At 40.0% G+C, this 20,884-nt stretch overlaps 1 protein-coding gene across 1 annotated transcript; it reads right to left on the bottom strand.

Annotated features, from left to right (window-relative positions):
- LOC141591374 (cysteine-rich receptor-like protein kinase 7) lies at positions 1-20,681 on the bottom strand. The gene is made up of 7 exons (XM_074411684.1): positions 19,781-20,681; positions 18,945-19,055; positions 1,846-1,973; positions 1,466-1,676; positions 1,026-1,260; positions 735-885; positions 1-410 (listed from the first exon to the last, which is right to left on the bottom strand). Exons 1-7 carry the CDS (start codon positions 20,604-20,606, stop codon positions 87-89), a joined length of 1,986 nt encoding a protein of 661 aa, XP_074267785.1. The 5' UTR covers positions 20,607-20,681; the 3' UTR covers positions 1-86.
- Between the last annotated feature and the right edge of the window lie 203 nt (positions 20,682-20,884).

Here is a 20,884-nt window from a genome sequence, read left to right as displayed (position 1 = left end):
GAATACAAATCAAATTTCATTGAATCTCATAATTCAATTTAATTAACTACTGATAATAAAATCGCTCCATCGTATATTAATTATACTCAACGAGGATCAAGGGTGGAAATAGAAGCCTCATTTAAGAAAGTTTCATGGGACGAATAACTTAGCGTCATATGAGAATTCGAGTGAAGACCCGTGTCGCTCAGGATGAGGGGAGCTGGTCCTATCGGCTCTGTTATATCGACTGTATCGTTATTTAACATGAACACAACGGTAGACATACTTGGTCTATGTCTTGGATCTTCTTCAACACATAACAAGGCAATTTTGATGCATCTTTGTATTTGATTTACGTGTCTTTCTATGTCGGAGAGTGCTTGATCTACCACGTCCAAGACGCTACCATCGTTCCATTTCCTCCATGCCTGAAAATAAAAACACGAAATATCCTTTCTTTAGCCCGCCTGAAGTATACTCCTAGGCCCTAGCTAATGTCGAACTATCGTACATAATTAGTATGATCAACCAGGTTATGCGATCAGTGGCGGAGCCAGGATTTGAGCTTAGGGGGAATATAAGGTACACTAAAAAAAAAATCGAAAAATTTAACAAAAAAATTCGAAAATCTCAATTGCCAGGGGGGCGAGGGCCCCCGCTAGCCTCAGCTCCACCATTGTACGCGATATGTCCCTATAGAAGTAGCAAATTCATCGTATTTAGAAAATGGAGGCAATCTGTTAAGAACTTACATAAGTTAGAAGATTTTCTCCATTATCTCCGTCTGAAAATCGACTGATAACATTGCCCGAAATAATTTCCAAAAGTATAATACCAAAGCTGAAGATGTCAGACTTCGTAGAGGAATGCCCGTGTTGTACATATTCTATCGGCATGTACCCACTGCATTTGAACATATATACGGAGTATATATATAAGTAATATTTCGTATTGATTTATCGTGTGCAATCTACAATAAATTGAATAAGAAAATATATACGGAGTATATGTAAGTAATATTTCGGGTTGATTTGAATTCTTACTAGGTTCCGGCAACTCTAGAATCGGCCTTAGTCTGATCTGCACGAACCATACTTGTCGTCCTGAAATTTGAAATCTTTGGATCCATTTGTACATCCAAGAGTATGTTGCTGGGTTTAAGGTCGCGATGAATAACTCTTACTTGAGAATCTTCATGTAAATAGAGGAGACCCCGAGCAAGTCCGCTTATAATATGATACCTTGTTGGCCAATCTAGTCTCGCTCGCTTGACAGGATCTGAGTTATCGATAAAAAAAAAGGTTCAAGTTATCAGAAGCTGTAAGTTGACATGATCTACAAATGTATACAGAGTTATCGATAAAAACAGAGGCTCAAGTTATCAGACGCTGTAAGTTGACAGGATCTACAAATGTATACAGAGTTATCGATAAAAACAGAGGCTCAAGTTATCGAAAGATGTAAGATAAATAAGCGCAATTACCACATAAAAGGTCATGGAGATTTCCATTTGGAAGGAACTCGTAAACTAGAATCCGTATGTCCTTTTCGACACAAGAGCCTAAGAATTTCACAAGGTTCTTGTGTTGGAAAGTGGCTGATAATAGAACTTCATTATCGACCTTCTTTCTACCTTCTCTACCTCCTTTGTTGAGTTTCTTAACCGCAATTTCTTGACCATCGGAAAGCACACCCTGTGTAAGCATCACACCAACTTCAAAAATAAAATAATACTCCGTATATAAATGTTAAAAAAAATATGGTTAAAGTGCTGTCTTGGAGATCGTGAAAGTCAAAGACCTGCATCATTACCAAATAGAAAATAATAATGATAATATAAATGAAATGGACGGAGTAATATACCTTATACATGGGGGTAGCAGTACTACTATTACTACCAAGCCGGTTATCATCGGAGAAGTTATGAGTTGCAAATTGTATGGTGCTGAAATAAAGTTCCAAGGATTCTAGAAGCTTAAAATGACCATTACCTTCCAAAAATAAAGGTAACCAATTAAGTTTACACTAGAAGGTCTAGAACAATTCCATATAACTAATGCCTTAGTCTAAATCCATGGTCTAAACAGAATAAGCTAAACGGAATTGAATATGAGATAATTTTTGCGGAAAGAACATGGTCTAATAAATTTATTTCAGTTTCATTTAAAAGAGAAAAAATTTCAAAATACAACATTTCTCTATGTAATTTATCAACACAAAAATTTTTAGTTGATTACTTATCCAAATTCAGCTCATATAATATTTTACGAGCCCAAACCAGAGCCCGAGCTTTGTTTGCGTACCATTTTTCCGAGCATTATTTTAATTATAACATAATTTTTTATTTGAAAATTTGAATTCAAAACGAGAATATTATCTTTTTGTTATCTTATAATAATCATATATTATATTAAAGCAATAACCGCCACCCCCTTTGATTGCCACGTGTCATAGCCCCTTCAGATGCCATGTGTCACTCTCCACTTTATTAAAAAAAGAAAAAAAAAAGAAAAGAAAGGCAATCACGTAAACATTGGTAAAAAAACTGGAAGTTGTTGATTTTTTAACATATTTTTAAACATATTTTTGGTATAATCTTTTAAGGAGATATTTGTTCAAGATTATATTTGTTACCCATTTTAACTGGTTGAAAGTATAATTTTCGGTATAATCTTTTAAGGAGATATTTGCCCAAGATTATATTTGTTACCCAATTTAATGGTTGAAAGTATAATCTTTTTAATATTTTTAAAATATCACAAATATGTCAATTTTATTTCGCCAAAAATTTCGCCCAAATCAAATCGATTATCACACAAAAAATATTCGCCTAATAATTAATTGCCCTAAATACCAAAAATTATGCAATATATAACAATTAATTTGATTGTCTTTAAAATCCTACATAAATTATGTCTAAAGTAATAAATTTAATCATTAATGGCAAGAATCTCGGGTGTCATTATTGACAAGAATATTGGCCTAATAATTAATTGCCCTAAATACCAAAAATTCCATAACAGAAATATAATCAACAAGTTAAAGTCACGGCATTAAAAAAAGGAAGTTTTTTACTATTTTGTTACTAATTGGACGTAATTTTTAGTCTCTCATATCCTTATAATTTTATTTTATTTTTGTCTCTCATCAATTTTAAACATACTTATTGTGCTTCCTACTATTTTCACAATCTTCATATTTTGCCATCTTTAATCCTTATATGGAGTATATTAGTTGTATATATGATATAGCTATGTATATATTACTCTATGTTTTGTGTATTTTAAAGTTGTATCTTCCAAGTTCCATCGCATAATATTATTGCAGGGAAAGATGATACTCCGTATATAACAAAAATCGATATTGCATATCATTCTCCATAAAATCTCTCTAAATAAATGGAAATGTTTATTGTTAACTATATTCATGTCTCATATTTCGATAAGAGTAAGTATTCGGATATCCAACGTATTATATTATAACTTTTGAATGTGCATGTAATGGTGTAGTGTTGGTAATTCGATTATATTAATAAAATTATTATGAATTTGTTTCCCTAAAATCATTTCAAAATAGAAGTAGGATAATAAAATGGAGTATACTCGGACAAGGAAAGAAGAAGGGTCATTATTAGATGACAAGTACAAAATGGGGAGAATTCAATTGCCTATTAAAGGCAAATCTAAAATAAAAAGATACAATTGATTTGTTTGCCTTTTGTTTTGGCAGAAAGACAAAGAAAAAAAGGAGTCAATTATTAAATGACAAGTAGACTAAATTAAGTGGGGAGGATTCAATTTTTTTTTGTTTTAACCATCAAAGATTAATCTAAAATATAAAGACAAACAATTGACCGAGACCCTCCAAAATGGAATAAAAAAAACCGCAACAGATCGAGTACCAACTACCATTTCATAATCTTAATAAGTTTATCCTCCTTTTTCTATCTGTATTTGCAACAATTATTTTATTAAAAACATTTTTAAAACTTCGCACATGGTATAATTCGTTTCTTTACGAAGTTATTAACATGATATACGACACAGATGTAAGCATGATACTAGACCCAATTGTTGGGGTTGGTGTCCTTAACAGCTAGTGCAAGGACTTATAAACCTCTAAAAGGATCAAAGGGCATACTTTGGTATTATTATCAGTTGATCCACGTTTTTCAATAACGGTTGGCTTGCTAGATAAGTTTGACGTTATTGTCATACAGATGGCGGTGATCAACTGGTCCCTAAAAGTCACACCTATAGGATACGTTCGAGAGATGTGACGGTATGAAAATACAGTCATGTAGATGCCAAAATTGACTAACCAGTTAGTCCGAGTTATTTGACTAGTAATTAGTCAAATATGTGATGTTGAGATATTATATTTAATACGGATTAAATATCATGGGCTAAGGCGAATTAACCAGTTAATTCGTAAAATTAAATATACGTGATTTATATTTAATTAAATGTATATTAAAAATAATTATACAATACTTTTTTTGTCGGACACATATTAATAATTCAAATAACCCGTATTATTAGCCGATGCCTTAATTTCCGATAACCGATAACGATTTATAATACAAACCCGTCATATACATTTTAGTATTTAACGAACCGGACCTCGAGTTAAAACCAAGAGGAAGTGGAAGCCCACTTCCCCTTGTGGGTCACGGTTTTGGCCGAAATAGGAGAACAAAAGGAGACCTCCTCCTTCTGTTAAACCTAATCATCATTTGAAACAAAAATTAGGGTTTTGAAGAGTATTCTTCTCTGGAAAACCTGAGATCTCTCATCTCGACAAAACTCACATCAGTTCTCCCTATATTGCAAGGCAATCGGAGAACACTGTTCTAGCACAAGGGCATATCTCGGACAAAGTCTTGGGTGTAACAATTAGGAGGAAATCGCTTTGATTTACTTTCTTTACGCCGCAATTTTAAAGGACCCGAGGTTATTTCTATACATTAATCATTTCATTGTGTTTATCGTTTTATGACTATAAATTGCATGTTTAAATTTACGTTATAGTCCTGCAATTAAAGGGTAGTATACGGATATTAACCCGCAAGTGGTATCAGAGCGAGGCCACGTAAATTTTTATATGTGTTTTTCATCAAACGATTGTTGAAACGATGAATTTTGGTTAAAAAAATTTGTCTCGGCAGCCAGCCATATTTTTACTCGGCAAAATTTTTTTTTAATTTGCTGCGTTTTTTTGGTTGTTTTGGGAACCGTGTCTTGTTTACACGGTTGCTCTTGTTGTTGTTTTGTCTCGAAAACCAAACCGTGCCATGTTTTACACTGCTTTTTGTTTCAAATTTCTTGTTGTTTTTACATGTTGTTATTTTATACGGAGATTATAGCAACATGTCAAGTTTTTGTCAATTGTTAGATATTGTTTTCAATCAGTTTTGATCAAAATTGCGTTCATTTTGTCTCGCCAAAACTGTTTCACGAGGGTTTTGAAGTTTCAGCCAATTTTGCATTCGATCGAGCGTATTTCTACTCGATCGAGTGCCATTCATGTCTTGTTTTGATCGATCGAGTCCCTGTTGTGCTCGATCGACCCTTCTCGAACCCTCTTTTGCTCGATCGAGTTGTCCTCGTACTCGATCGAGCGGATTAGTCGATAAAAGTACTCGATCGACCACCGATTCGATCGATCGAGCACTCTCTGTTTGGCAACCTTCTCGATCGACTTGCAGTTCAGTCGATCGAGCCCTTTTTGTCCTCGATCGATCACTTGAGTCACTGGATCGAGGGTTTTTTGCTTTGACAGCTTTGAAAATTTGTTTCTTTTGATTTAAATTTTCTTTTGGCTTCAATATGTACTTTATACGGATATAGTACACTCGCTTAATAGTGAATCGGTTCACTCTCGTACCATATAGTTGTTTTAAAGCGTCTTTAAAATGACGGATTGTAATGGATTAAAATTAAATGATAGAAGCGGTTTTATCACATGAATTTTAATCATTAAAAGGTGGTTTGGATAATTTTAACATAATTACGGAATTATGTCACGAATGAATTTTTTTTAGTTGATGCATTTTATTTATCGTATATTTATGAATGTCGTGAATGCCATTTTATTACGTATTTAATTTGTGCAAACGGTTGTAACTTAGTGTGGCCTTAGTAGAACGTGTTACCGTAATGATGGAACACGGTCTTGGTTGTATTTTGAGATCTCGTATCTCCGTTTTGGATTTTTCACTTGTAATTACAGTTTTTATTAGAATGTAATTAGGTTTATATTTTGTAATTTTAATTGTAATTTTTGAGAAGACCAAAGACGGAGACCAGATGCTCACTCCCGCTACTTGGATCAAGATGGAACATCAAGACAAGCTTTTCGGGTCCAACGGTGGATTCCAAAGTTGTATTTTGTTCTTATACTAGGATAGGCCACACTAGGAAATTTTTATTTACGTATTGCATTCCTTTATTTATTTTTCGCAACGATTATTTGCATCATATTCCGCCTAAAAACCAAACCACCTATAATTTATTGCATGAAAACTGACACATGTAGAGGTCACGAGTTAGTTTTCATTGACATTCTCATGTCACACGTTTTAAGCCATCATCCAAATAAATTCATTCACGACAGACGCTAGTTATTCGTTCACTTAAAATGAATTATAATTTTGTTGATGGGATCTTCCTCGTATAAACTAAAATTGAGAACGGTCTTTATAGGTCAAACTCCAATGAGTCCCTTCTTCGTCGGTAGGCATACTATGACCCCTTCTACGTCGGGTAAGTTGGAACCGATTGACCTATTTTATCTCAACACTATGGTCACTCGTACGATCCTGTGATCATGGTGGACTATAGATAGGATTTACGGAAATCTATCGACCAAGAGTTCTTCCGGAAGAATTAGCTAAACAGTTGGCTTATCAATTTACAGAAATTGAGTCTTGGGATCACTTGTATCTTTTCTAGAGGGAGATCAATTATGCAAGTGCGAGAGTCTACATGTTTAAAATGAATTTTAAAATAGACTTAAATCACCTCGATGAGTTGCTTATTTCGTTTTGTTTTTCTTTCTTTTTCAGTGTAGATCACGATTTTAAACTGCTAAACATCAAATGGCTGGTTCAAGTGATAACCCAATGCCAAGTGCCACATTGGACCGTGAGTCCTGGCTTAGGATCTTCATGAGTCGGATGAATCGCCTACTCGATCAAGAATGATGGATCCAACTTCGCGGATCGGGAGGCGATTACGGAATGTTGCCGCTGCGACGGAAAGCTCAAATATCTGCTTGAGCCCATGCCGTTAAACCCAGGCCCCACGGCTGGAATTAACGAAATCGACAAGTATAACGATTTCGCTTTAGAGGCGGGTGCGGTAAAGAACGTACTTATTTTTGCAATGGAACCCAATTTGCAGAAACGCTTCATAGCCCAAGGTGCAAACAAGATTTTCACCACGCTCACTAAGGAATTCTCGAAAGCACCGAGAATCGTGACCTATGAGCATACCACTCGCTTCTTTGATGCGAGACTCCAGAAGGGCCAACCGGTTAGCCCACACATTCTCGGCATGATTGAGAATGTCGAGAAACTGAGACCTTTAATCGTAACATCGCGAGAATATTGTTATCGACCGTATTCTTCACTCACTCCACGATGGTTATTCGCAATTCAGAGCGAATTACTATATGAATGATTTGAAGAAAACTCCCCATGAATTGCACTCCCTCCTCGTACAGACCGAGAAGGACATGAAGTTCAGTGGGAGTTCGAAACAGGATGTTCTCGTTGTGTCAAACAAAGGGAAAGGTAAGGGCAAAGCTCCGGCAAAACCTAACGATGAGGTAAGGCGAAGTTCAAGAAGTCGGGTTCGGGGAAGAGTGGTCCTGGTGAGGCAAGTAACTCATCGAGGCATGACAAAGAGCAAGAGTGAAAACATGGAATGCCATCATTGCCACAAGACTGGGCATTGGAGACGCACATGTCCAGTTTATCATGAGGACTTAAAGGCAGGTCGTGTTAAACCTGTTGGTATGTCTTCTCTCTCTTCTACTTTTATTCATATGATCGAGATTAACCACGCAAGTTACGGAACTTGGGTACTTGATACTGGTTGTGGTTCTCATCTGTGTAATCATGTGCGGGGGCTCAAAACATCGAACCCCTCGTAAAGGGTGAGGTGGACCTGCGTGTTGGGAATGGAGCAAGAGTAGCTGCCATCTCCAAGGGGACATATGTGATCCAGCTTCCAAGCGGATTTGAGTTGTCATTATATGACTGCTATTATGTACCTAGTCTTTCCAAAAACATTATTTCAGTTTCTGCGCTTGATAAACTTGGTTTTTCATTTGTAATAGAAAACAATGCTTGCATTTTCTCATTACACGATATGATTTACTGACAAGGCGCTTTCCATGAACGGAATTTATGTTTTAGATCAGACCTCGGAAATATTACACGTAATGAATAAAAAGTTAAAGGTTGGTGACAAAGATCAAACGTATCTGGCAATCGCCGTATGGGACACATTAATGAGAAACGCGTAAAACACTCATCAAACATGGAGCTATCTCGGCCTTTGATTTTCAATCATTTGGCACGTGTGAATCATGTCTCATCGGTAAGATGACTCGGATTTCCTTCAAAGGTGTTGGAATGCGCGGCTGCGACCTATTAGGACTCATACACACGGATGTATGTGGCCCTATGTCAATCACCGCACGAGAAGGCTATAGGTATTTCATCACTTTCACGGACGATTTGAGTAGATATGGATATGTCTACTTAATGAAGCACAAAAGTGAATCCTTTGAGAAATTCAAGGAATACCGAGAATAGGTCATGAACCTATTGGGTAGAAAGATAAAAACACTGCGTTCGGATCGTGGTGGCGAGTATCTTTCTCACGAGTTTGATCAACACCTAAAGGATCGTGGGATTGCCCTACGCTTAACTCCACCGGAACACCTCAATTGAATGGTGTGTCCGAACGGAGAAATCGAACACTACTTGATATGGTTCGATCCATGATGAGTCACACGGTGTTACCTGATTCATTATGGGGTTATGCTCTCTTGTCGGCCGCTCTAATACTTAACCGAAGTCCGTCTAAAGCTGTTGACAAGACTCCATATGAACTATGGAAGGAACGGTCCCTAACTTGTCCTTTATACGGGTTTGGGGCTGCGAGGCTTAGTCAAGTGGAGACCAAGATAAGCTCGGCCCGCGATCGGTCAAGACATACTTTATAGGTTATCCTAAAGGATCACGTGGTCATTACTTCTATTCGCCAACCGAACAACGTGTTTTTGTTGCGGCTAGTGCGACATTCTTAGAGAAGGAATTTCTCGAGAATGCAAAGAGTGATAGAACCTTCGAACTGTCGGAGATTCCAGAACCAAATACCGAGCAACTATTGGAGGAACCTATTCCTTCAATCCCTACTGCGGTGAATATTCCCGAGGAACCTAGGAGGTCGGGAAGAGTCTCTATTCCTCCGGAGAGATACATTGGTATGGTCGAGGAACATGACATAGATGACGTTCTACTCTTAACGAGTAGTGAACCCGCAACCTATAAAGGTGCCATGACCAGATTCGACTCGAAACTATGGCTTGAGGCCATGAAATCCGAGATGGACTCTATGTATGAGAACAACGTATGGGATCTTGTTGACTTACCCGCTAAGGTTCGTCCCCTTCAATGCAAATGGCTTTACAAGATAAAGCATTCTGTGGAAGGTCGGAAGATATCTACAAAGCACGACTAGTTGCTAAAGGTTTCACCCAAGTGCCAGGTTTGCACTACGATGAGATTTTTGCACCCGTAGTCATCTTGCGTTCCATTCGGATTATCTTAGCGATCGCCGCTTTTCATGACTATGAAATTTGGCAAATGGACGTGAAAACCGCCTTCTTAAACGGTTTTTTGGAGGAAGAGTTGTACATGGTACAACCCGAAGGTTTCATCGATCCAGTACATCCTAAGAAAGTGTGCAAGCTTAAGCGTTCCATTTATGGACTTAAGCAAGCATCACGGAGTTGGAATCATCGCTTCGACCAAGTGATAAAAGAAAATGGATTTACTCGATCAGTCGAGGAACCATGTCTATACATCAAGTCGAGTGGGAGCAAGATTGTCTTCCTAATATTGTATGTTGACGACATACTCCTGATTGGGAATGACATACCTCTCTTAACTTCGGTGAAAGTATGGTTGAAAAACCATTTCCGGATGAAAGATCCGGGAGAGGCGCAAAGAATTACGGGCATCCGTATCTATCGAGATAGATCACGTCGGATGTTATCTCTCGATCAGAGTCTTACATAGACAAAGTCCTAGAGAGATTCAGCATGACTAACTCCAAGAAGGGGTTTCTTCCTATGGCTCCAGGGGTGCATTTGAGCAAGTCTCAGGCACCAGAGACACCGGAAGAGAAAGAGCGCATGACACGGATTCCTTATGCTTCAACTATAGGATCAATCATGTATGCCATGATATGCACACGTCCGGGCGTGGCATATGCATTGAGTATGACAAGTCGATTCCAACAAAGAACCAGGTGAACCACATTGGTTGGCTGTCAAGAACATTCTTAAGTACCTCCGGAGGACTAAAGATTGGGCATTGACTTATGGAGGCTCTCAAACGCTATGCGCAACCGGTTACGCAGATGCTAGCTTCCAAACGGATCGTGATGACTCGAAATCTCAGTCAGGATTCGTTTTTACTCTTAATGGCGCTGCATCACTGGAAGAGTTCGAAACAAATGTTACAGAGATTCTACGACGAGTCCGAGTACTATGCCGCGTCTGAAGCTACAAAGGAAGCGATATGGATGCGTCAATTCTTACATGGGCTATCTGTAGTGCCTAGTTCGAATGACCCGATCACCATCTATTGCGACAATAGTGGTGCCATCTTCCAAGCTAAGGAGCCAAAGTCTAGCAACAAGTCTAGACATGTACAACGGAAAGCTCATCTAATCCGGGATTACGTGGAGCAAAAGGAAGTAGTGATAGAAAAGATTGCTACAGATGATAACATAGCAGATCCTCTCACTAAAGCATTACGACAAGATAAGCATGAAGGGCACGTTAATTCCATGGGAATTAAACGTGTTCCTAAGTTGTAGTACTCTTTTATGGATCAGATTCATTCTCCTTTGTACTCTATACGACATCATCGTTTTGATATTTTATATATATATTTTGTTTTTCATGTGGAATTGTACGACGATTTTGAACACCACAAAGTGAATCAACAAACATCATATCTTGTTAGTCCTTAATTGCCCACATGAGCTGATAACTCTGGCAATTATTTTGTGACGTTGGTTGATGGTGGGTTCAACGAGCCATAAGTCAACCGGTTGACTGACCAATCACAGAGGCGAGTTATACGGATATCTCGTAGGACACCATTGTGACATCGACGTGGAGTCCTAAATGTTTTATAACATTCGTTGCCCGGTCGTGGATAGGACTTCCATGGTGATCCTTAGAGTCGAATCTCTTGACTATCGACTGTCTCTTGAGACTAAGGCATTTTGGGTGACTTTGGTTTCTTTCTCACGGTCATCCGTAACAGGGGGCCAAGTAGATTTTTTCTGGTCATTTCATGCGTGCTTAGATCGGAAGGAGTCGAGTTGAAGGAAATATTCAGCCTTTATCGTGTACTCGATATTTCTCGGGGCCACTCGAGGAGTCAGAATCGAAATGCATGGCCATGCTCGAATACGGATTCGTTTTATCAGTTAAGTTACTCTCTAGTCGGGGAAACCACTCTAGATACAGATCGATTGTAAAATACGACCTTTGCGGATCCAGATCTGCAAATTGTTTTACATTGAGTGGGAGAAATTTTAAATGAATATGAGAATCGGTTATCGCACCTACACTTGTTCGGACAAGTGGGAGTTTGTTGGAGCTTGTGTCCTCCAGTTAGTGCGGATAACGTCATTGCACATGCACTTGTACGGACAAGTGGGAGCTTGTTGGGGTTGGTGTCCTTAACAGCTAGTGCAAGGACTTATAAACCTCTAAAAGGATCAAAGGGCATACTTTGGTATTATTATCAGTTGATCCACGTTTTTCAATAACGGTTGGCTTGCTAGATAAGTTTGACGTTATTGTCATACAGATGGCGGTGATCAACTGGTCCCTAAAAGTCACACCTATAGGATACGTTCGAGAGATGTGACGGTATGAAAATACTGTCATGTAGATGCCAAAATTGACTAACCAGTTAGTCCGAGTTATTTGACTAGTAATTAGTCAAATATGTGATGTTGAGATATTATATTTAATACGGATTAAATATCATGGGCTAAGGCGAATTAACCAGTTAATTCGTAAAATTAAATATACGTGATTTATATTTAATTAAATGTATATTAAAAATAATTATACAATACTGTTTTGTCGGACACATATTAATAATTCAGCTAACCCGTATTATTAGCTGATGCCTTAATTTCCGATAACCGATAACAGTTTATAATACAAACCCGTCATATACATTTTAGTATTTAACGAACCGGACCTCGAGTTAAAACCAAGAGGAAGTGGAAGCCCACTTCCCCTTGTGGGTCACGGTTTTGGCCGAAATAGGAGAACAAAAGGAGACCTCCTCCTTCCTCGTTAAACCTAATCATCATTTGAAACAAAAATTAGGGTTTTGAAGAGCATTCTTCTCTGAAAACCCGAGATCTCTCATCTCGACAAAACTCACATCCGTTCTCCCTATATTGCAAGGCAATCGGAGAACACTGTTCTAGCACAAGGGCATATCTCGGACAAAGTCTTGGGTGTAACAATTAGGAGGAAATCGCTTTGATTTACTTCTTTTTCGCCGCAATTTTAAAGGACCCGAGGTTATTTCTATACATTAATCATTTCATTGTGTTTATCGTTTTATGACTATAAATTGCATGTTTAAATTTACGTTATAGTCCTGCAATTAAAGGGTAGTATACGGATATTAACCCGCACCAATTATAAACGTGTAGATTATTCACGCTCATAAATATACAACATGGTTGTAAATATAATATGTAACACAAGAGTGATACTTCCCCTATTTTACTTTTATTGTCCTATTTTCTCTAAAATTTATTCGAAATTAACTGTCCTCTTTATAAATTTATTATGATAAATAATTAAACTACGGATATTGCCTTAAGTGACTACCACTTCCTCTCTAAAAGTGACATTGGTCTCATTCTTTATAATACTAAGGGATAATATTTTAATTTATTCAATTTTTTAAATCCTTTCAAAATACTCTCATCGTTCTGGTCAATAGCTATCTATTTTCTTTTTTTTGGGTTTATCGGTCAATAGTTATCTATTTCCATTTTTGGCATATATTTGTATTTGACGTATTAATTTAAATTTTTATACGTCCACACGTATAGAAATAAGGGTTTTTCTAACATGTGCCTTTGGAATAGAACGATAGAACGAAATATATATCGATTAGACAAATTATTGTATTTTATTAAGGGACTTGCTAAATCCTACACACTTTTACTAAATCCTACACAAAATTTACACTTTTTCCGACTTTGCCCCTCCCATTCCATACCCACAAACAACCCTTAATAGAGAGAGAAAAGAAGAACGTCTTCTACAGTTCTACTGCTTAATTTACGGTGTCAGGGAGGCCTCCGGCGAGCACAAACGACGCATCCAATTTGACCATTAATTTCTCCGGTGTGTAAATTTTACCAGTACTGAAAAGAACATCTTTTGTTGATGCAATCTATGTCACACAAATCGATAATATTATAGGGGACTCGCGAAACTATATCTCCGACGACAACGTCGTTTTATGAAGATCTGTCACTATAGTCTCAATTTTGATGTGACGGCGACAGTTTGGAGCCATAAATGGTGGGGTTTCGAATTTTATGGTGCGGTGCTATTTTCGGGAATGAGGAGATGATAGCACACAAGGACACCGGCGAAATCTAGGACTTCGATGCATCAACCGGTGAGACCAGAGGGTGTGACTATTGCTAGGTGGCGGCGCCGACAGGAGGGGTTTGGGTCATTGGGTATGGGGGCTATTGAGGGGATAGAGTTTTTTTTTGTGTTTTAAGAGAAAGGGTATGAGGGGAAAAAAGTGACAAAATGTATATGATGTAGTAAAATGGTGTGTAGGATTTAGCAATTGCGTTTATTAATGAATGACCATTAATGCATAAATGATTATTGTGATTCTTCTCAACCAATTCCATAAAATATATCTGATCACGAGTAATTAATAGATAATATAGAGTCATTAAAAAAAATTATTAAAAAATCAATTTAAATACTTCATATTATTTTCAATTTATATAAATTGAAGTGACTTCAAAAAATTATCTCACAATTAATGCATAACATTACGACTGTTCCGGGTGTAATTCCAGAGCAAGTATAGTTACCACCCGTGGCTTGTTGAATGATGTCTTGAATTGGATTCTCCTTTGGTCTTAATCGTTCCTCTCGGCCTCTCCTGCAACAATGAACGAACTGAGGGCTTGGCTTTGAGCCAAGCGTACCCACTCCGACGCCCAAGTCAGTAAACTTAAACGTATAAGTTGTGTGCTAGTTGGCTAGGAATATATATATTGTAGAGAGATAAGGAAGATATTACCAGATGAATAGTGTATTTAGGTTAAGTTGTGTATTTTCTGGATCCACTCCTCAATGAAGGTTGAGGAGTATTTATAGACTTCACCTTTTGTCACGTAGTGGCCAAGTGGCCAAGTGGCTAGCAGGTGGAAAGACTGATCTACCCCTCGGCCGAGGGACCTATGGCAGGCCGGCGGGCCCTGTTGACTCACCGCCGAGGGGTCTTGGATATGAGTACGCGGGTATGTGCCCCGGCTGGCAGGTTGTCATGCCGAGACCCAGGCTGACAGGCCGATGGGTTGCATCGGCTAGGCTGTCTAAGTCGTTGACTTGCTGTGGATATCTTTGACCTTGCTCAATATGTTGACTTGGTCAGCGGTGCAGAATGTGCCCCATCAATTTTCCCCCAGCGTAGTCTATGCCGTGGTATGGGCTCCGATGTATGCTTGAGCGTATATTCTGCGCAAGTAATTTGTAAAAAAAATTTCTGCATCGGCTTCTTCTGCGGCGGCTTCTTTTACCTCGGCCTGGTCTTTCTTAGGCCGTACCATATCCCCCCTCCACATGGATGTGTAAGGGGCATCCGATGTGGAAAAGGAACTGACGCTGGCCGAGACCAGGGTTGAGAGTGGACCGTTTGGCAAGCAGATACCAAGGAGCGTGTTGAAGAAGATACGTCGATTGGCATTCTGTCAAGGAGCGTGTCCCAACCGCCGCTGTAAACATGTTAGCGTATCGGTCGTTGTGGCCCCGCTGCTTCCCGGCCTTGGCCGAGGGAATCGGGGTTACAACGCGACGGCGTTCGTATCTATAGACCATTATTGATTGCGTCCTCGTTCACGCTCGGTCTTAATTTGCCGAGGTGTCAGATTTGCGTCTCAACGGTACTTATACATTCTTAAGCTTGGTCTTAATTAGCCGAGGGCAAGTCGTGGTTCCCTCGTCACTCTCGGTCTCAGTTAGCCGAGGTGATCGAGTTTACGTTCTGACTGCCGTTGTAAATATCTAGGCATATCGACTCGTTCCCCCGTCGCCCTCGGTTTTAATTAGCCGAGGTGATCGAGGTTTTGGCTTGATTGCATTTACCGGCTCGTTCCCCCGTCACTCCCGGCTTCGGCCGAGGTGATCGAGGTTTTGGCTCGATTGCATCTTTCGGCTCGTTCCCCCGTCACTCCCGGCTTTGGCCGAGGTGATCGAGGTTTTGGCTCGATTGCATCTTTCGGCTCGTTCCCCCGTCACTCCCGGCTTTAGCCGAGGTGATCGAGGTTTTGGCTCGATTGCATTTACTGCTCGTTCCCCCGTCACTCCCGGCCGGCCGAGGTGATCGAGGTTTTTGCTCGATTGCATCTTTCGGCTCGTTCCCCCGTCACTCCCGGCTTTGGCCGAGGTGATCGAGGTTTTGGCTCGATTGCATCTTTCGGCTCGTTCCCCCGTCACTCCCGGCTTTGGCCGAGGTGATCGAGGTTTTGGCTCGATTGCATCTTTCGGCTCGTTCCCCCGTCACTCCCGGCTTTAGCCGAGGTGATCGAGGTTTTGGCTCGATTGCATTTACCGGCTCGTTCCCCCGTCACTCCCGGTTCGGCCGAGGTGATCGAGGTTTTGGCTCGATTGCATCTTTCGGCTCGTTCCCCCGTCACTCCCGGCTTTGGCCGAGGTGATCGAGGTTTTGGCTCGATTGCATCTTTCGGCTCGTTCCCCCGTCACTCCCGACTTTAGCCGAGGTGATCGAGGTTTTGGCTCGATTGCATTTACCGCTCGTTCCCCGTCACTCCGGCCGGCCGAGGTGATCGAGGTTTTGGCTCGATTGCATCTTTCGGCTCGTTCCCCGTCACTCCGGCTTTGGCCGAGGTGATCGAGGTTTTGGCTCGATTGCATCTTTCGGCTCGTTCCCCCGTCACTCCCGGCTTTGGCCGAGGTGATCGAGGTTTTGGCTCGATTGCATCTTTCGGCTCGTTCCCCCGTCACTCCCGGCTTTAGCCGAGGTGATCGAGGTTTTGGCTCGATTGCATTTACCTTGGTCCTGGGCCTCCAGCTACATACTTGCTGAGGCTCCCCTTCCGGATCAGTTCTTCAATGGCATTCTTCAGATGCCTCGATTATCGATTAAGTGACCGGTGTGGCCGTGGTACTCGCAGTACTGGCTCGTGTCACCGTCACTCCTCGGCCTGGGAGGTCTTTCCCACTTCTGACCCTCGCTCTTGCTCAGGGCGAAGACCTCGGCAGCAGAGACTCGAAGGCCTCGGCATGGTCGCTTGGCATGTGACCATACCAACATGTGAGACTCGAAGGCCTCGGCGTGGTCGCTTGGGTCACCTTCTCCTTTGTATGATATGGGCGGCGTATCTGGTATTATTGGCATCCCGTACTCCGGTTGAATTACCCGGCCGGTGGAGGGTCACGCGCAACTCCACTATGGACGGTATCATCAGGCGTACGGTTTAAATCGATCCACGAATACCTCTTGTTGTTTCGACATCTTCTTAGCTTTTTGGGTGGGTTTTTGTTTTGTTTGGGAATGAATGTGACTAGCTTTTAGTATCTTTCCCCACAGACGGCGCCAATTGTTCCGGGTGTAATTCCAGAGCAAGTATAGTTACCACCCGTGGCTTGTTGAATGATGTCTTGAATTGGATTCTCCTTTGGTCTTAATCGTTCCTCTCGGCCTCTCCTGCAACAATGAACGAACTGAGGGCTTGGCTTTGAGCCAAGCGTACCCACTCCGACGCCCAAGTCAGTAAACTTAAACGTATAAGTTGTGTGCTAGTTGGCTAGGAATATATATATTGTAGAGAGATAAGGAAGATATTACCAGATGAATAGTGTATTTAGGTTAAGTTGTGTATTTTCTGGATCCACTCCTCAATGAAGGTTGAGGAGTATTTATAGACTTCACCTTTTGTCACGTAGTGGCCAAGTGGCTAGCAGGTGGAAAGACTGATCTACCCCTCGGCCGAGGGACCTATGGCAGGCCGGCGGGCCCTGTTGACTCACCGCCGAGGGGTCTTGGATATGAGTACGCGGGTATGTGCCCTGGCTGGCAGGTTGTCATGCCGAGACCCAGGCTGACAGGCCGATGGGTTGCATCGGCTAGGCTGTCTAAGTCGTTGACTTGCTGTGGATATCTTTGACCTTGCTCAATATGTTGACTTGGTCAGCAGTGCAGAATATGCCCCATCAACGACATTGAAAGATAATGAGTAATTAACGTGTTAGTAAATAGAGAATGAATGGGTGGTGTTAATGGTGGGAGGTTGTGATAGGAGATGGGTCACGATAGGTAGGTAATGATGGAGTGGGGAGTTGAATAAGGTTACGAGAAGGGTTGGGAGTCACGCATGGGGTGGGGCTGGGCGGATGTAGAGGATGGTGGAGGCAAGAGGGGGGATGAGTAGTTGGAGGACGTATGATATGGATTGCAGTGTGATGGTTACTTGTGGGGGCTGCTGAGATATGGGTTGAGAGGGACGTTGTGGTTCAAGGTGTTTAGTGTAGTGCAGTCATCACTGTGATGAAAGGTCTGTTGGTGGGTTTCAAGGTTGTCAAGTCAGTGATGAGAGAAAAGGTAAATAATTGAGAGAAGAACTAACAAGCGGGGTAATATGATATAAAACGTACAACAATGAGTAAAATTAAATGTATATTGCATAAATAAACATGTTATGAAATCTACAATAATTTTATATTTACTTTTCAGCTTTTGCTTTTCATAACTTAAAAAATCGAGGAAAAAAAAGCAGAGTACTTCACAATTAAGCAACACAAACTTATAAAAAGTGTATGGGTAGACCATTTTCTAAAGTTTAATTAGTAATTTACTAAATTCAAAAAGCACGTAAGTTTACTTTTTATAATACTTTACGTTCCCACCCGTGCAGTGCACGGGTTCAAAAACTAGTTATTATGTAACTTATAAACTAATATTTTAATTTATTTATTTTAAATTGATACAATTTAAGTAAATATATTGAAAAACATTAAGTAATCTTAAAAATAACGAGCGCAAACGAGCTCCCCGTTTGGGCTGAGCTTAGTTCGAGCCCGAGCTCGAGCTCAGTTTGACCGATCTCGAGCCGAGCTTTGACCGAGCCGATTCCGATGGCTTGTCGAGCAGGCTCAGTTCATTTATAGCCCTAATCCAAATGATGTAGGTCATTAAATAATTCTTACTCCGTATTATACACCTTTTTGTGATAAAACTTAACCTTTAAAAATCTAGGGTATATGGTTAAATTCAAGAATACATAAAGAGAACATCGAGAAAATTTACTAATTTTTTAATTCTTGTGCTTTTTTAGATGAACTTTATATTTTAAAATAGAGAAATTATTATGGACTTAAAATAGTTGTCCACCTACCCTCTTTTCTCATCTTTCTCCTTGATAAGCCTAACATAGCAGCAGCAATCAGAATAAACGCCACTATAACCACAACAAGAATCTTCATTTTGTTTGCACCATTCCTTTTTCCTGAAATTAGCAACATATTTATGACTTTCTTGTTTGACATAATTACATGACAAATACGGAGTAGTTGGGTACTTGTGTTTAATTGTCGATATTTCTACATTTACTGCGTCATTATAAACCCCTACTGACAAGAAAATTGAAATTTTTAAAAGAGTTCTAAAATGTCTAAAGTGTCCAGAGTTTTAAAATTGAAATTGTCTAAGGTGTCCAGAGTTTTAAAAGAAACTTTCATTAACCTTAAAATTTTTTAAATAGATAGACACTAAATTCATCCTCTCCCTTTCTTAGGTGTTCTCGCCCTTGACTATTGAGAAAGTTAAACAAATGAATGAGACAACCCAAAATGGAATAGGTAAACAAATGACCGGGGCTGATAGACTAGTAATTAGTACTCCCTCTGTCCCGGTCATTTATTGTCGAGTTGTTGTCCTTTCTATTTTAAGAATGAACTTGATGAACAATTTGATCATTCACACCCAATTTGTTGCACTTGTCATTTAATAATTGGCTCATTTCTCTTTTCTTGGTTTTTGTGTCAAAACAAAAGGAAAACAATTGACCGGAACGGAGGGAGTATTAATAACAGGGGTAAATAAAATGTCATTGTGTGATCCTTCGCAACAAACCGTATGAAACTTAATCCTTCCCATTCGATTAAATAGTCCATTAGTGTGTCACAAGAGAATAGAAACGTAAACAGCTAGTTGAATGGGAGGGAGTATTACCTGATTTTACCCTGCTATCGCCGGATTGATTGGCAGCAGCCGGTAGAGATGGTTGCGGCAAACCGTCACCAACCCCATCGAGTAGTAGTGGATAGTTCCCAAATTGCAGTTGGCAATAGGGTCCATTAAGTCCTCCTCCAGTCAGATTACTACAGCATTGCTGTAAACTGTTACTAGCCAGTTGCAGACAATTCGAGCATTCTACGGTCGATAAATCCGGGTTGCATTGAGCCACACCATAAAATTTAAGGTCATCAGTGACCTGTTCGACTCCCTTCGAAAATTTATAACTTGAATTCCCAGCTGATGTGCTACGTTGTAGTCGTTCGAGTAAATTACCCAGTGATTGTTTGGCTTTCCTGAGATCAGGCCCCTGAATATTCAATGGAGCTTGTGGTTGTGAATAGTTAGGACTGTTCTCTCCGACTCTGGGAATTACCTGACTCGAATAATGAAGCATACAATTTCCATAGTAAAACCCAATGGCCTCCTTTTGTACGGGACAATTCGCAGGGACGGCCAATGATGCGTAATGCAGACAACTCCTGCAATCAGAAGGAGAGTAATCAGCTCTGCATATCGCGACTCCATATACTTTATCCGGGTCCTGCCCGACTGAGGACTTGTTGAATCCGTTCGTGATTTGAGTGTTTGATATTTTACTAAGAAGAGTCTTCAGATTTCTGTTGTAAGTACTACTGTTAGTATAGTTTCCGTTTGTGTCGGAGCATGTAGGACCTTGAATACCAGGTTGGGCAACAGTAAAACCAGTTTGTGACATACAAACTAGCAAAATAACAAGGTAACAAAAAGTTGAAACTTTCATCTTGGATTTTTTTTTTTTTTTTTTTTTGACAACAATAAAACGATTATATAAATAACGAAATAAAGAACAGGAGTGTTCTAGCCTGTAGCTAAGCTAATAGATCAGTAGGGATAGATTACAAGAAAATTTCTAATTTCGAACTCATCTTGGTTTTTGGTGTTCGAGTACAAATGTACAATTTGGGAATGGGAACAAACGTGCAAGGCTGAGGATGGGATGACCTTATAGTTTATGGCTTAGCTAATGCTGAAGATTTGTGTTGTTTGGAGGCTGACCAT

This window comes from Silene latifolia, chromosome 7 (assembly GCF_048544455.1).
Source record: "Silene latifolia isolate original U9 population chromosome 7, ASM4854445v1, whole genome shotgun sequence".
In the NCBI taxonomy this organism is placed as follows: domain Eukaryota; kingdom Viridiplantae; phylum Streptophyta; class Magnoliopsida; order Caryophyllales; family Caryophyllaceae; genus Silene; species Silene latifolia.
This window is presented reverse-complemented; position numbering and strand designations above follow the sequence as displayed.

Excerpts from the sequence above, each read along its gene's own strand:
- LOC141591374 (XM_074411684.1), bottom strand. The coding sequence starts at position 20,606 with ATGAAAGTTTCAACTTTTTGTTACCTTGTTATTTTGCTAGTTTGTATG. Across the intron at positions 886-1,025 it reads TCTAGAGTTGCCGGAACCTA|TGGGTACATGCCGATAGAAT; the intron begins GTAAGAATTCAA and ends GTTCAAATGCAG. Across the intron at positions 411-734 it reads GAGAAAATCTTCTAACTTAT|GCATGGAGGAAATGGAACGA; the intron begins GTAAGTTCTTAA and ends TTTTATTTTCAG.